General features: G+C 34.4%; 1 protein-coding gene across 1 annotated transcript; it reads right to left on the bottom strand.

Moving 5' to 3' along the window:
- Nucleotides 1–132: 132 nt before the first annotated feature.
- Nucleotides 133–17189, bottom strand: LOC114385923 (protein FAR1-RELATED SEQUENCE 6-like; the record flags this gene model as incomplete). The annotated part of the gene is made up of 7 exons (XM_028345955.1): nucleotides 133–136; nucleotides 240–399; nucleotides 1078–1274; nucleotides 1457–1509; nucleotides 1669–2499; nucleotides 14402–14405; nucleotides 17080–17189. Coding segments are annotated over 7 exons (1359 nt in total), but the record flags the coding sequence as incomplete, so codon positions are not given.
- Between the last annotated feature and the right edge of the window lie 297 nt (nucleotides 17190–17486).

Raw genomic sequence — 17486 nt, 5'->3', positions numbered from 1 at the left:
AATTTGTCAGCGGTTGACTTCTAAGGGGAAAGAATGTCATGCTTTGTTGTTTAGACAAGGATACAACGATTACGTTATACCTTGATGAATTGACATGTCCCATGTCTATTATATCCATCCACTTATCCGTTGTCACCTGAATAAAACAAATATACACGTCAAACTTAATTTCAAACTAAAGTCTTAAAAATCAAATTCATAAATTACATACCTTGGTTAACCCATCAACAAGTAGTGACATCCTTAATTCCTCAAATCTCTCCGTGCCACCAAAGAGCTTGATATAGTCTTCTGAGAAATTGGCAAGTTCTTTAAGCAGATGGTTGCGGACCACCGACCAAGAGTCTTGACCCATACCTAATAAACCGGCAACCGACCGATATCCATAGTTACCATCACCTTTGACATCAACAATCTTATCAATGAAGTCGTGCATAAATGGCTGAAACTGGTCCAACATGGGCATCATCATTCTTTGATTCGATTTCTCAGAGGATGATGCAGTACGTCTCACGGACGAATTGATATTTTGTTGTGATTCAAAGGCATCTACATACTCCCATCGTTCTTTGATTCGGTTGCTCAGAGGATGATGCAGTACGTCTCATGGACGAATTGCTATTTTGTTGTGATTCAAAGGCATCTACATACTCCCAATAAGATGGATCGCGCTTTGTTGACCTTGGGTTCCTACTCGTAGTTTTCTTCGGTGCCCCCTTTGTGTTAACCTTTGCTGGAGGAGGACACATCGAATTCTGATCAGGGTGTGCAATTTCCCAAAGTTTACTTCTTAGAGTAAACTTGCCACAAACATCAAGTTCTTCGAATTTTTGGTATATTGTTTTCATTACGTCCTTGATGCCCACCTCGGGCTCAGATAACCCTTGGTCTGAAAAACTGAGTCTCCTCCAGAACATATGGATTGAATCAAGTGGGATGCAACCACCAACATATTTGGATAGCTCACAAGCACAATGAAGACCAAGTGTGGTTTTCACCACGCAACCACAACTTGAGGGATTCTTGCCAGCATAGTGAACATGCTCTAATTCAGCAACAATCTGATTTAAAGCATACCTTGAAACCATTCCAAGTAGCCTCCTATATAAGGTTTTGTGAACACATGTCCAATGACATGTGTACTTGTTTCAAATGATGCTTTAATCTGTGTGTGCTGCAACGTAATCATGTTGTTCACGACATCCCACACACTGCATAAGTCTCCAATGCTGTTTTGTAACAGTCTTTTTAAAGACGAGTGAGCAGATTCAACCCTACATTTCAAATACACAAATAAAAATAAACATATACAATAATACAATTCCATAAATTTTTCAATGTTAATAAAAATAGTTGAACAGTTTCATCGGAAACAAATTTTTCCTTGTGTGGTATTATCCATGTTTCCTTGACATAGTCAACAAATATTGGCCAAGGTGCGCAAGCTACTGCGAACTTCTTCAGGCATTCATCAAACTGTTGTTCTGAAGGACAATCAGTCAGAGATCCCTAGCAATACATGACATAATCCCAAGCATTTTTTTGCGCAATTAGTGATTTACATTTAGCCTTCACATTCTTGTTTATGTGAAAGATGCACAACAAATTTGTGCATTCAGGGAATACATCTTTCACTGCATTCATCAATGCTTGGTCTCTGTCAGTGACAATAACTCCAGAGAGGGCATCACGCTTTAAAAAAAGGCCTCGGAAGCGTTGTAAAGCCCATACCAAATTATTAACGCGTTCACCCTCCACATATGCAAAACCGGCAAAGAATGTCATCCCAGTCGGTGTCATCCCAACAAAATCGAGCAATGGGAGTCTATACCGGTTTGTTTTGTAGGTGATGTCTATCAAAATCACCAAATTGCATGCGTTGACTAACTTCACTGAATCAGGGTGACACCAAAAGATATCACGAACCACGTCTTCATCCTTTATTCTGTGCCAATAAATATATTGATCACGTTCAATAAGCTTCATCAGATGTTGCATTTCAAGATCGCTTCCTCTTATGGAAGAACGGAATGCACTTCTTGCATTGTATATCTGTTTAATAGTCGTACAACTATTGGCATTGTGTTCCTTCAGAGTTAGCAGAATGTTTCTTGGCTTCACCATGGACTTCGTCATATCAGCAATAAGTGTTTTTTCAACTTTAGTCAATCGCCCCGTATATGGATGTCCAACTAATGACTTGGCCAATTCATGATTATGCACTCCACAAATCAACTTCACCATCTTGCCTTCTCCTCCAGCCACTGGCTTGCAACGAAGCTTGAAGGGACACCCACATTTCCTAGTCCTAGTGTCTCTTCTGATAAATTCTTTTTTCCTACACTTATACTCGCCACTCCTTTCACAGCCAATTAACACAAACGTACTCCTTCCTCTACTACCTGTGTTTGTGTCCGACCTTAAAATCACCGCCACAAATCCATTTTCATGAACCCCGGATCGAGCCCACCGCAAAACATTCTCTCGGCACTCAAACACCTAAAAAGTCCACATAATTTAAGTTTTCTACCAGTATTCATTTTATTAAATATGTGACAAGCATTAACATTATAACCTGAGAAGTCTTGAACGCATCCGAACAATCAACATGTGGTTCATTCGCACCACATGATTATGCATTTTCATAATCCATATCCGCTCGTTCAGACATTATTTCATACATCCACTCATCTTCATCCATCTAACCAAATCAAACAAAAAATGACCATACAAAAAAATTAGTAATTTAAAATAAAAAAGGAAAATAAATGGAAAAACAGATGCAAAAATGCAAGAACAGATGCAAAAACAGCAAATACCAAAAATAATACACTTACGGATCAAGTTGATCCGGAACTAACGGATCAACTTGATCCGGAAGAATGTTACGGATCAACTTGATCTGTATCTTATGGATCACGTTGATCCGTAACATCCTTCCGGATCAAGTTGATCCGTAAGTGTTTTACGGATCAACTTGATCCGGAAGCTACTTAATACTCTTCCGGATCAACTTGATCCGTAAGAGGCTTCCGGATCAAAATGATCTGGAAGGATGTCCATACGTCTGCGAACAAAAATGGAGGTTCTGCGTACCTCGTTTGCCACCACCAACCACCGCAACGCTCGATGCCGGTACCTTCACCTTCACTGTTGACCTCAACGTTGCTACCCTCACGAACAAGATGCAATGCCGCATGAAAAAGAGAAAACGAGAGAAAGCACAACGAACAAAAATGGAGGTTCTGCGCCTTTCTTTAAAAAAAATCATTTTTTAAGAAAGAAAGAAGCCAGGGGCATTTTTGCCATTTAAAAACTTTGTTGGGTGCACCAGCAAAAATGTTGGGTGCACCTAGCAACACTCTAATTTTAGTCCAAATTAAGATTGACATATATGTGGGCTATAGCTTCTTTGGGCTGGTTACGTAGTTTTAGGTTAAAGGAACAATTAAAACCCATTTTTCTATTTTTCCTATGAATTCCGTTGTTATTTTTAGGTAATAATTTCACATGACTGTTGATATGTTTTGGGTCAGTTATAATGTTTTTTAGGCTTTCTAATCCATTATAGTGGTTAGTGAGGTTTTATTTCTAGTGGAAATTTAGTATAAGTGGGAATTTAATTCTTAGTGAGATGTTTAGAAAAATTCCAAGTCTATGAATAGAGAGAACTTTGCACCTTTGAGACAAGTTGAATTCGAATGAAAATATGAGTTTTCTTCTTTTTGTGAGAGCTTTCCTTGGTTCTTGGACAAAAAACTAAATTGATCTAATCAAGGAAACTTGTGGAGATCAACTAATGATTTATCACTCACATTCTCAACTATTTCTTGAGAGTGACATCAATATCCTTCCCTTAAAAGAAAACTAAAATTAATTTCTAAATTTTGAATTCTTCAAGGCGATCCATCCTATTTTCGCATTCATGTCATTTGGCATCAGATCTTCAGCTCCTTGAGGTTCAACTTTGAGTTTTCTTTGCTTCAATCTTTCTTTTCTAAATTGTCTAGTACTTGTTCTTTAGTTTGTCTTTTTTTTTGCCTTGTGTTTTTCTATTCTATTTTTGAGTCTTGTTTCATTTCCATTTTGTGATTCCTTATTCTTCTTTTGTGTCTTTTCATTTCCCTTCATCTTCTTTGTGTTCAACATTAGATTTTAAGTTGAAGTTTGAGTTCTATTCAAAAAGAAAAATAAATAAATTTGTGCAAAAAAGAAGAAAATAAAGTTCTTGGTATCATATTAAGTACTCTGTTTGAAAAAAGGGTAAACAAAATTTGTAAAATAAAACTACGAGGATTCATAAGTGCATCAACAACATATACTACAACCCAATTTGTGGAAAGAAAAAATAGTTTTGTGAATTGGAAGGACTTTATGATCTCTTTGTGAAATTTTGTCTTGTATATTTGTTCATTATCTTGTATTTGTTCTTATCTTTGTTGTTTCTATCATCCATATTGTTCTTATCATATTCCTTGTTAGCCCTTTGATCTCTAAATTCTAACTTGGTTCTTTCCTTGCTATCTTGAAAAAATATCATTGATGAGGCTCTCTCTTAAGAACTTACAAGAGAAAGTTGAGTGGTAAAAGACAAGAGTGGTGAGACCATCATCAGGTAAAAGCCAAATTAGGTGACAAACATGAGTGTATTGTGAGGTCCTCTATTCTATCATTTTTCTTACTAACATGGTAGAAAGTGAAGGAAAACCACAAGAATGATTATCACTCATCCAAATGCAAGCCTTAACTAGCCATGTTGAAAAATTATTTGATAAAAGCTTGAAGAAATCCATGTACATATGGATCAAATGGAGAGTCAAAGTTAATAGACAAGTTACTCCAAGGAGAGATGATCATGAAAGAGGTTGGAGCCAATATCAAGAAGATGATTATGAAGAAGAACAACAAATGAGGACAATACCTAATCAGAGTAATCAAAGGAGGTATGAAAATAGAGGAGATGATGACTTTTGAGGAATTCAAATTCAAGTTCCTTTATTTCAAGACATAAGTGATCCTAAGGCATACTTAGAGTGGGAAGTGTGTGTAGATCAAATTTTCTCATGTCAAAGCTACTCAAAAGGTAAAAAGGTGAAACTAGCAGCTCTTGAAATTACTAATTATGCTCTTGTTTGGTGGGATCAAATGAAGAAAGAGACATTGAGAATGTTTTGTAATAACTTGGGAAGAGATGAAAACAATTATGAGGAGACAATTACAATATTGGAGAAGTGAAGCTTGACAAGAAAGATCTAGATCCTTTTTCTAATGGGAAGTACAAGGATGAAGTACTATGTGATGTGTTCTTATGTGTAATATCCTAAAATTTTAATATAATTATTGTTATTAATTTTGGTATAAGAATTTATTTAAATTAAAATGATCATGATTATGATGAATGATGATGATGATGATGATATATATATATATATATATATATATATATATATATATATATATATATATATATATATATTTGGAATGCTTGTATTATGATATATTAAATTTCATTGCAATAATTGAATTAAAAAAATATATGATTGTTTTAAATATTTTATTTAAAATTGATTGTGTTAAATAACTATTTTATCATTAATATAAGAATTGTTGAGATGATTCAATAATTATAAAAGAAAGTGTGATTTTTCTGTATAATAATTAAAAAATTATAAGATTATTATAGTAATAATATAATATTGTATATCTAGTTTAGATAAAATATTTTTCATATTTGAATTGGTGATCCTTGAGAATGATTTAAATTTTATCATATTTTATCTTAATATATATTAAAAGAAAATAAAATATTATATAATGTTAATAATTAGATAAATCTATATAATAGAGTAGAAAAGGATAAAGAAAGATTTGATTAGCCAAATTTATTGAGAATATATCTCATGTGACTCAATCTTAAATCATATACTCTTGTACTTATATAAGAATAAATAATTCTCTTCTCCTAGAAAATTTTATAGACGGTCTCTCTTAGAAAATAAAAAATAAGTAGATCATATAGGATTGAAAAGAAATAAGAAACAAAGAGAATCTTGTTGACCTACTAAATGAAGAAGATGAATAATAAGGAAATAACACATGAATTACTATGCTTCAAGAAGTAAGCAAAAGAATAGATATAACCTTCTAGGAAGGGATGACCATGTACATTCTATCTTGAGAAATTAATATAAGATACCTCCATCTGGGATGAGAAATAGATTCTGGATACCTCAATCTATGATGTGGAAAGAAGTAGAAAGTCATTGCATGAATATGAGCTCATAGACCTTTTGAAGAATATGAGATTGACACCGGTTGAGAACCAAAGAGGTGAGTCTAGTGATTCTGAGAAACACTGAGTTGTGTTGTGATATTTATTTGTTTGTTTGTTTAAGAATTGAATGCAGTGAAGTGTTTGTGTTCATTTACTAGAGTGTTATTTCCTTGAGTGAAAAATTTGTGGTTGTTTTATAAGTATGCTTGTATTATTTTTAATTTAATTCTGTGGATACCATGATTGGGTTTTTTCGGTTACCATGTCAGCTGAAAATAACACTATTTGTGAACTCTTTTAGAACTTATTTTATTCATTGCAATTATTATCTCATTAAAAGTGTTATTTTCAAAGTTCGAGGAAGAAGCCTTTGAGGCGAAGGAGAATTAAAGACTTAGTTCATTATTTGTTAAACTTTATAGATGTTCATATTTGAGAATAAAATTGTTTGTTTATTTAAGAACTCATTTATTTATAATATTTAAAGTATTTTGATCCATTGAAATTTCTAAATTCTTATTTTTATGGACATTTTAAAGTATATTTTTTATAGGGTTGTTATTGTAACGAAAGACATTACATTATGAAGGTCGGGAATATTTGTTTGGGTCTCCTATAACAGTTTGGCCGCAAGGTGATCCACAATGATTACACCAATTGTTGCTATTTTGTTCACAATGAGTAGAATGTGAGAAGTCAAAAGAAAAAGAGAGAGGAGTGAAGAAGAAAACAATGAGAAAACAAAAGAAAAAGATAGTAAAAAACAAAAGAAAAGAAAGGAGAAAAGGGTGAGAAAAGTAAAAGAAATGGGAGTAATTTAGTAAATAAAAAGAAAAAAGGAGTTTCTTTGCAAGAGAAAGTGAGATCAAGAAAGCATTCTTCTCCCATCAGCCTATTCTTATACTCTTGTCTAAGGAGGCTTGTTTAAACTCTAATATTGATTTTTCTTCTCTGCCTACCTACGTTATTTCTTTTTTGCATGATTTTGAAGACATCTTTCCTAATGAGGTCCCTAGTGGCTTTCCTGCCATTAGAGTAATTGAGCACAACATTAATCTTATCTTGGGGGCTACCCTTTAATAAGCCAACATATGGGAGTAATCCAAATGAGACTAAAGAGATCCAAAAACAAGTGAATGGTCTTTGTCCAAAGGATATGTGAGGGAAAGCATGAGTCCTTTTGTTGTGATTCTTTTAGTTCCCAAGAAGCACTACTAGAAAATATAAAAATTACGTCGTCCAGTTAACATCGGTTTATGTGAAATTGGGGTTATTTTGGGATTAGAATGAACATGTGTAGGGGTCCTTTGAGGATCAAATTGAGGTTTATTTTGGGATGTTTATTGTATTGTAATTCTTCCTGTATGATTATGTGAAATTGTTTGAAGGGTTTTACTCCCGGTGTTGTGATTAACATTTTTGTATAATTTGTTTGTGTTTTGGATAAGATTAGCGTGATAAATAGTTATGTTGGGATCATGAAATTGTGATTGAAATTGTGTATAAGTGATAAATTGAATATGTGAGGAATTTTGGGATAACATGTTGCTTTGAGATTATAATATTGTTATTGAGATTGAGTATAAGTGTGAAGTTAAACATGAATTAATTTGTGAGATACATGTAAACATATGATGGTGGATTGTGACATTATGGGATGTTAAATTGTGGACATGAGATTTGGTTTGAATAAGTGTGTGGTTAACACTTGATATGACAATACTTATGTTGTGAGTTGTGAATTATACAATAACCTGACTAGTGTTTACCTTGAGAAAAGTGTTTATGCGCAGTGTTAAAGGGAAAGTGTAGGATTCCTAGTTAGGAACCTAAAGTGTTAAATTGTAGCACAATGTGTTAAACGTGTTTGAAACACGAGTTTGAGGTCATGAGTATTGTATAATTCATAAGCAATGTCTGCATGCAAAAATTATTTTAGGGGTTGCACCTGAATCAAGAAGGTGAAACCCTAACGGATTCTTCGGAGTCTAGGTCTTGGGGGTAAAGACACTCAGTTTGAGTGCTTCTTTAAGTCTATGTTGATCTCATATCGTTGAAGCATTCTCAGAAAACAGAGTGATCGTGACTGGTCACCTTATGATTTTACTTAGTAAGAGTGACCCGACATACTCATTGTGTGGTGTGTCTTGTTATGTACTCATAAGCAGCCCAGTGTGGTTTTTCACTGACATAGTACCACATTGCATATAGGCTTGAGTGTTAGTATAATTGTTGCATAACACTTATTAATTGTTTATTATGAAATTGATGAGTGTTATTACGTCTTGACCCGAGTGTGTGATTCATGTGAATGGGATTGGTGATTGAAAAATGAATTTTAAATGATAAAGTGGTGAAGTGACGTGGATTGTATTAAGTTGAGCTATGTTATGAATACTTTCATATTTTATTTTTATTACGTCTTTGTTTATTTGTATTTTTTTTAGAAATGTGATAACTCACTCCATGTGTGCTATTTGTGTTTGAATCATGTGATGATCTCAAACTTTGTGTTAGTGGGAGCAGATGACTAGGTGAATGACTTTAAAGAACCTCATGCTAGAAGACGCTGGAACACAATGCTCTGATATGATGTGACATTGGAGCATAAGTTTCTATATTAATTGCATGAAGTCTTGGACTACCTTGTTTTGCACCGAGATGATTTTATTATTTATTTGGACACATTCTATTATGATGTTAGAAAAGTGAATGTGAGTCTTTTACCCTTTTGAAATGCTTTTATTTAAATGTGTTTTAAAAACTTTTAATTAATTTCACATTCTTATTCCTTTTATTACTAATACATATATGTGTGGGGGTAGAAGGTGTCATAGGTTTAGAAGAAACTAAACCATGTTCCTTTGAGCTTGGACTTGAGATTGCTCTACAAATGAGTGTGGAGCTTGGGCAAGTCATTTTTGCTCAATCAACAAGCATAGTAGATAGTAAGGTTAATGACTAGTCAGACATGGCTCTTTTGCTACTATTAGTAATATTTTTATTATATTATATTTAATTAGTCAAATTTTTCACTTCTATGATATTAAAATGACATTGAATTGTGGTTTGATAACATTTTTAATTGGAAATAAATTATTATTTCAATGATAATGGAATAATAATTTTTTATAAATTGAATCAAATTAATTATGGTTCAAGTGTTTCATCACTAAAGTCGATGTTGAATGTGTTATAACACATTGATTTTGGCCAAAATTGATGTTATAAAGGCTCATTCAACGTCAGTTTTGACCAAAATTGGTGTGGTATATCACATTCTACATCGGTTTTGCCAAAAATAGATGTTGTATACGACTTTCAACATCGATTTTATCATAATCGATGTAAAAAATGCTTTAAAATGCATAATTTTGGTCACATTTACACATCTATTTCAACCAAAAATGATGTAGATAATGATTTTCAACATTGATTTTAAAACCGATGTTGAAAAATTCCTACTTTCAACTACGACCATTTCAACATTGCTTCTAGAACCAACATTGAAACTCTTCGAGAACCTTTTATGTAGTAGTGAAAGATGGAACTTAAAGGATGTGTGTTGATTGTTGAACCATCAATAAAATTATTGTAAAGTATAAACATCTCATTCCTAAGCTAGATGACATGCTTGATGAACTTCATATTATCTTAAACTTATTTCCTTAATTATCTTCTCTAAATCAAAACAATAAAGATATAAAATAATCAATTTTTAAAACCTACGCTATACTTAAATTGATTTTTCTTATATAATCAATTACATAATCTTTGTTCCACTTTAAATCAAATGATCAAGGTATCAAATAATGATTGGACTATATTTAATGCTATCTAATTTAAACTTGAATAGTTCTCTTGATTACATTATTTTGAAATGAAATTTACAATGATAATTAATTTATTTAATATGATTTTTTATTTTTTGATACTTAGGAAAAAATAGAACAACAAAACTACAGGCCACGTGGGTACAGGACCCCTCTGCTATCAACAAACAACAAGTGAGCCATAGCTATAGGACAACTATAAAAAAACCAGAAGACAATTAGCAAAAATAATCCTAATTTAGTAAGCCAGTATGCATAGTAGTTGGCTTCACGAAACACATGATGAAAGGAGAGCTCCTAAGGGCAATGAAGGAAGCTCTTAATTCTTCATATCATAGGAAAATAGTGATGTGTATGATTTGCACCATGCAATATCAGGGACAAAGCAGTGAGAGAGTCTGATTCACAAATAAGAGCTTGAGCATTGTAATCCTATGCCATCTGAAGACCTTTGAGTATGGCCAATAGTTCAGCGCAGAGGTTGGTTTTGACCCACGATCCATTACTATCTCTGATGATTCCGCCAATACCAGGTATACCAAGATTATCTCTTGAACTCCCGTTAGTATTTAGCTTTAACATTCCATGACTAGGAAGGAACCAACGAATGAGATGGATTTGATGAGGATGCGTATGAATCCCCAGCAGATTGATACTAAGGGTGTTGAGATGAAGGGTTTGGTGAATTAGCTACCAACTGATTGAAAGCTTCTTCATTTCCTTGATTTCCATAAATTCTAGCAACCCACAACAAATAAGATGCCACACACATCATATTAATATTTGAAATGTGGACATAATCAAGTAAAGGAGCAACAATCCCCTTGGTTGACCAACATCATACCACATTGAAACAAAACCTTGACCAATCCGATAAGAAAACCCAGGTTGAAGAATCATTGCCAACTTTTTAATAGAAGTCCATGTGTAGAAACATCCTGCATAGTCTCTGTGATGGAAAATCCAATCCCCCTTCAAATACTTATCCTTTTGAATTTGGACCCAAAGTTTAGTTGGATCATGAATCACCGACCATACATGTTTGCCATGAAGGGCTACGCTAGCTTCTCGGGTAGGTCTGATACCCAAGCCTCCATTAGATCTAGGGAGAGAGATGGTATTCCAATCAACCCAGTGACTAGGTGGAGAACCCCAAATGAATTGTCTTGAAATCCTGTCAATCGCATCACAAACACCTTGAGGGAGAAAAAGATTTTGCATGGTATAAATTGGAATGGAATTAAGAACAAATTAAACCAAAGTGATTTTACCCGTTCTATTAAGAAGTTTTGATTTCCAACCAGCAAGCCTCGAGTTGACTTAATCTAGTATGTCGAAAAAATCTGCCTTTCTAACACAACCAGTTAAGATAGGAAAGCCCAAGTATTTGCCAATATTGAGAGTATGATTGAATTCCAAAATATTAGCAAATTTTGCTATCTTGTGGCTAAAAGTTGATGCAATCCTACCCCCCAAGGGCATTGGATAGAAGACTCCAAGAAGATTGAGTCAAAGATGCAAGAGAAGGCTCTATGGTTCTCATGAGCCTTAGGGTAGATTTCTGAGTCCATGGGCCAAGGTTGGGTCTAATTATCTTTGTACATATTAGATTAGGATGTCATTATATTTGGTCCTTGTATTTAGGGCTCCATAATGTAGGTAGGGTACCCTAGAAATATAGGACTTTTCAGACCTTGTATTTTAGGGCACTTAGACTAGTTATTGTATTAGGGGTAGTTGTGTAATTTCACATGCACTAAGTGAATATTTGATGCGTGTGTTGGAAAATAAATTTAATTGAATTGGTAGAAGCTCAATCCAATTAAATTTTAGAGGGGAAGGTGAGCATTTGCTTACTACACCCCATTACCACATCATATAGTCACACTTTGTGCATGTCCTTCATGATTTACATGCCTCATGACACCTAAGCACACTTAGTGGAGAATCTTGGAATTGATCTTGGATTAGTGGGCTGAACCATAACTGAAATTCACTAATCATAATTAGTGAAATTTTGGCTCCACAAATTCAATTTCAAATTCAAGTGAAACTTAGGCTATAAATAGAGGTCATGTGTGACACTTAGGCTATAAATAGTGGAGAATCTTGGAATTGAAATTCAAATTTTCCTCCAATTTTGTGTGACACTTAGGCTATAAATAGAGGTCATGTGTGTGCATTTTTTTCAACTTTGATCATTTGAAAATTAAACTTCAGATTTTAGGGCTCTTTTAGAGCACAAAATTTCGTGCTCTTCTCTTCCTCTCCCTTCATGCATCTCCTTCTTCCTCCAAGCTCTTATCCATGGCCTCCTATGGTGGTGAGCTTCTTCTAGACTCATCTTCTCCTTGAAGTGGCGTCTCCTCTCTCTCTTCCTTCTCCATTCCGTTGTCGTTCATCTTCCAAGAAGCAAAGGAATCCATTGATGAAGAAGATCCTAGGCCTACAAGCTCTAATGGAGCTTAAATCATGTGGTATCAAGAGCATCTTCATCTAGATGATGTTCTTTTACTTCCTCTATCTTTTTGTCCGGTGAATTCTCTTTAATTCCTTGTTCTTCATCTTATTCTCCATGTATATCCTTCATTGTCTTGTGGTTTGGTGCTGTTTAGAGTAGATTCAAAAAAAAATAAACCAATTAAATGTTAGATCTACACTTGTTCTTGCATTTCTATGGTTCAAATTTTGTAGATCTACTCTTGAATCATATTTTTGTGTTGATTTTAGGTTCTATCATTTTTCATTCATAATATTCTTTTGCTGAACCTTTAGATCTAAATTTTCTTCCAAAATATGGATTAGAAAAAAAAACACAAAAATCTAAGTGTAAATCACTTAATCCATGTTGTCTTAGAGTCATGTTTAGTCATAGTAATTGTCACATTATGTTCTAAGTTTGTGTTGAATTTTTATTTTGTTTATTGAATTCTAGATACATTTGTTCATGTATTCTTGTCATTCTTAGCCTATCTTTTGAATTTTGAGTCTAATTCATGCATGTTATTTAGTTTATACCATGTTCTAAATCAATTCCTAGAAGTAGTCTTGTTGTTGAACTTTTTTTTTTTGTTTTCTAAGTTTCCTACATAATGCCTATGATGAAGTTGAGTTGTGGTGCTGAGTTGTGGTTGGATTTGTGAATCAAAATAAGTCTTAAGCTCTCTTGAATTATGTTATTCAAGATAATTGAGCATAAGCAAACAAAAATTGTAACTATTCAAGCCTTAAGCAACATAAACACTACTCTGATTTCTAGGTTGAAATTGTTGGTGCTGGCAGCTTGAACATACAAACTTGTATAAATTACTGGAAATTGGTCACTATGTTTTTCGAGCTTAAATTTTTACTGAATTTTGTAGACATCTGGCCCAAAATTATGAAAAAAGAACCAAGCGATTTGGATTAAAGGAAAAAATAATAAAAATCACACAAGTTGGCTGAAAAATCAGTGTCTAGGAAAAAAAAGTGAAAGGGAAGTGTGCTTGTTGTTTTGGCTCAAAATTTGTTCTATAATTGGTGCCTATTTTATACCAATCCTAGTTCTGAAATTTCAATTGAAAATTATTGTGAAAACAAGTGCCAAAACTAGAGGTTTCTTGAGTCTTTTTTTTTTAGTTTTTCTACTCTACTCTAGAGCCATTCTAGGTTTCTCTTTGAGTCCTAGCTTGCTTTTGTGTGCTTTTCATTGTTTTAATTGTTGAATAATTCTTGAAAATTTGTCTTGTTAAAATTATATTGGTTTAGCTTTCATTTTATTTTATTTTTGTCTTTGGTTATTGCTTGTGTCTTTGTTTCCTTGCTTGTGAGTTGCCATATAGGGAATTGGAAAGGAGGATTGGTGCCATGCCTTGAAGAATTTGAGTCAAGAAACAAGGGGCCAACCACCTTAAGAGCTATTGGACTAAGAAGCACTCCAAATTGAGTGAAACATCAAAGAGAGAATAGCCACCACAATTGAGGACTTTTTTTTTTGTAATTTTGTAATTGGCAATTTGCTTTGCTTTCAATTTTTTTACAAAAAGGCCTTTCATTGGAAGTAAGTTGGGAGCCTTCAATAGGTCACCCTACTTCCATTTGTGTGTAATAATTTTAGACAATTTTTCCTTAGGATAGTGAGTGTTTTATTGGGAACCTTAAATGAGGTCATCCAAACACTCTTAAGATCCGTCTAGTTTGCATTTCTTGCACTTTAATTTCTTGCTTACTTTCATAGCTTATTTCCTTTATCCTTCATTGTCAAACCGCCTAGATAGCTTGCCTTTTATCAATTAGTTTTTATCTTATCTTTCACACCTCTTTTAGTGTTTATTCTGGCTAGTTTCAACCATAGTTTCTTTTATCTTTTGTTTTCAAACCCCCAACAAGAAAGAACCATAACTTAGGAACCAACATGAGTCTTCATTCTTCATCTAGTGTTAATGATGAGGGTTCTACTCCTAAGGACCCCTTGTATAAGATATTAGATGATTTGAGATCCCTTAAGTTGTGGAAAGAAAAACAAGAGATAAAAGAAAAAGTAAAAAAAGAGTGGAAGAAATAAGTCAAGATGAAAGAGAGAAAATAAGAGAGGAAAAAAGAAGAAAAATAATGAAAGAAATGAAAAGAGAAAAACATGTCTTCTATAGTAGTCATGACTCTTGCAATAGTTTAAGTGAAGAACTTAGCGACTATTATAGAGGGCGCCATAGTTCACATACGAAACATCACTCCCAAAGAAGAGAAAAGGATAGAAGGCCTCAAGAGGTTAACATTAGCCTCTCATATTTCCATGGAAAAGATAATGTTGAGGCCTACTTAGATTGGGAAATGAAGGTTGAATAACTCTTTGTTTGTCATCATATTAGCGAAGAGAGAAAAGTTCCATTGGTTACCCTTAGCTTTCAAGGGTATGCCCTCTATTGGTGGACTTCCCTTGTTAGGGAACGAAGGATTCATAGGGATCCTCTAGTAGAGTATTGGAATGATCTTAAGAGTACCCTTAGGAAGAGGCACATTCCCTCCTACTATGAAAGGGAGCTTATGGACAAGCTCCAAAGGCTTAGACAAGGGAGTATGAGTGTTGAAGAATATAGACAACAAATAGAACTACTCTTTTTAAGAGCTGGACTTAGGGAGGAGGAAAGAACAAGCATAGCTAGGTTCCTTAGTGGGCTTAATATAGAAGTGAGGGACAAGGTTGAACTCCTTCCATATAGGGACCTAGATGAGCTAGTTCAACTTTGTATAAGATTGAAGCAACAACTTAAAAGAAAGTCTTCGTCAAAATCTTATGGCTCTCACTCTTATCCAAGGAAGGACCAAGCCCATGGAATTTTAGGGGTTGCACCATCAAAACCCAAGAAAGATAAGGGTAAGACCATAGAGAAATACATCCCTAAGACTAGTTCCCAAGAAAGGACTAGCAACATTAAATGCTTCAAATGTCTTGGGAGAGGTCACATTACCTCTCAATGCCCCACAAAGAAAACCATGATCATGAGGGGTCAAGACATTTGTAGTAGTCAAGAGGAGACTACTTCTTGCCCTTCCTCTAGTGGAATTGAAGATGATGTAAGGGGTGAAGAGTCTAGTGAGGAAGTCTACCCCTATGAAGAAGGTGATCTATCTCAATCCCAAAGAGAGAACATCTTTCATACAAGATGCAAAATTTTAGATAAAACTTGTTCTCTCATTGTGGATAATGGATCTTGTTGCAATTGTTGTAGTACAAGATTAGTTTCCAAGTTAAAGCTCACTATCATTCCCCACCCAAAACCTCATAAACTTCAATGGCTCAATGAGCAAGGGGAAATGATAGTTAACCAACAAGTGAAGGTACCTTTCTCCATTGGGACATATAGGGATGAAGTTAATTGTGATATAGTTCTCATGGAGGCAGGACATATTCTTTTAGGAAGGCCATGGCAATTTGATAGGAAGATCATTTACAATGGTCTAACTAATGAAATTACCCTCACCCATCTTGGCACGAAATTTGTGTTGCATCCTCAAACACCTTCACAGGTGGCCAAAGATCAACTAACTATGAAAGATAAGAGGGATGAGGAAGAAAAACTAGAAAAACAAAAGAAAAAGAAGGATAGTAAGTTCTTGTGTTCAAAGGCCAAGGGGAAGGAAAAGGATTCCTCCAAGAAGATTGTTAAGAAGGAAAATCATTTTGCAATAAAAGGTGATATTAAAAGAGCACTCCTTCTTAAACAATCTTTCTACCTTCTCCTATCAAGGAATACATCCCTTACCTCTTGAGCTTGAGGTTATTCCTTAAGTAAAGGAGTTGTTGGATGAGGGTTTGGTTCGCAAGAGCTTAAATCCTTGTACTTTGTGGGTGCCTAAAATAGGTATTATTAGGCACCAAATCCTTATGATAGGTGGTATGATGAATGTGTTGAGTGGTGCAACACTCTTTTGTAACATCACTCATGCACCCAACATCTTCATGATTTGTGTACATAGGGACTCATTAGGTAGGTTTGTTCTTATTTTTTGTTTCAATGCAAACCTAGGTGCTTATGTGGGACACCTTAGGTTTGTCGTAGTTTTTTGTAGGAATAATCAACATGAAAATAAAGAAAAATGTATGTTTTATTCCATTACTTTCCTTAACTTTTTAAATAGTGATCAAGGGTTTCCCATGGACCATAAGAGAATAAAGGTCATTCCTGAGTGGCCTACTCCACCAAGTATAAGGGAAATTTAGGGCTTCAATATCTTAACAAACTTTTACAAAAGGTTTGTCCCATATTTTTCTATACTTATAGCACTACTCATTGAGTTGGTGAGAAACTATATTCTCTCATGGGAAGATGGTCAAGAAAGGGTTTTTCAGTCCTTACCGTACTCTAACATACCCAACATCACTAATACATATGTTTTTATTCTTTGTACAGGTGTTGAGGAAAGAATCTATGAGTTTCAAGAACCTCTGGATTTGAGGTCAAATCCTTTTCAAGGGGGAGAGAATGATGCAACCCTACCCCCCCAAGGGCATTGGATAGAAGACTCCAAGAAGATTGAGTCAAAGATGCAAGAGAAGGCTCTAGGATTCTCATGAGCCTTAGGGTAGATTTCTGAGTCCATGGGCCAAGGTTGGGTCCAATTATCTTTGTACATATTACATTAGGATGTCATTATATTTGGTCCTTGTATTTAGGGCTCCATAATGTAGGTAGGGTACCCTAGAAATATAGGATTTTTCAGACCTTGTAGTTTAGGGCACCTAGACTAGTTTTTGTATTAGGGGTAGTTTGGTAATTTCACATGCACTAAGTGAATATTTGATGTGTGTGTTGGGAAATAAATTTAATTGAATTGGTAGAAGCCCAATCCAATTAAATTTTAGAGGGGGAGGTGAGCATTTGCTTACTACACCCCATTAC

The sequence above is a fragment of the Glycine soja genome, chromosome 15 (genome assembly GCF_004193775.1).
Source record: "Glycine soja cultivar W05 chromosome 15, ASM419377v2, whole genome shotgun sequence".
NCBI lineage: Eukaryota > Viridiplantae > Streptophyta > Magnoliopsida > Fabales > Fabaceae > Glycine > Glycine soja.
This window is presented reverse-complemented; position numbering and strand designations above follow the sequence as displayed.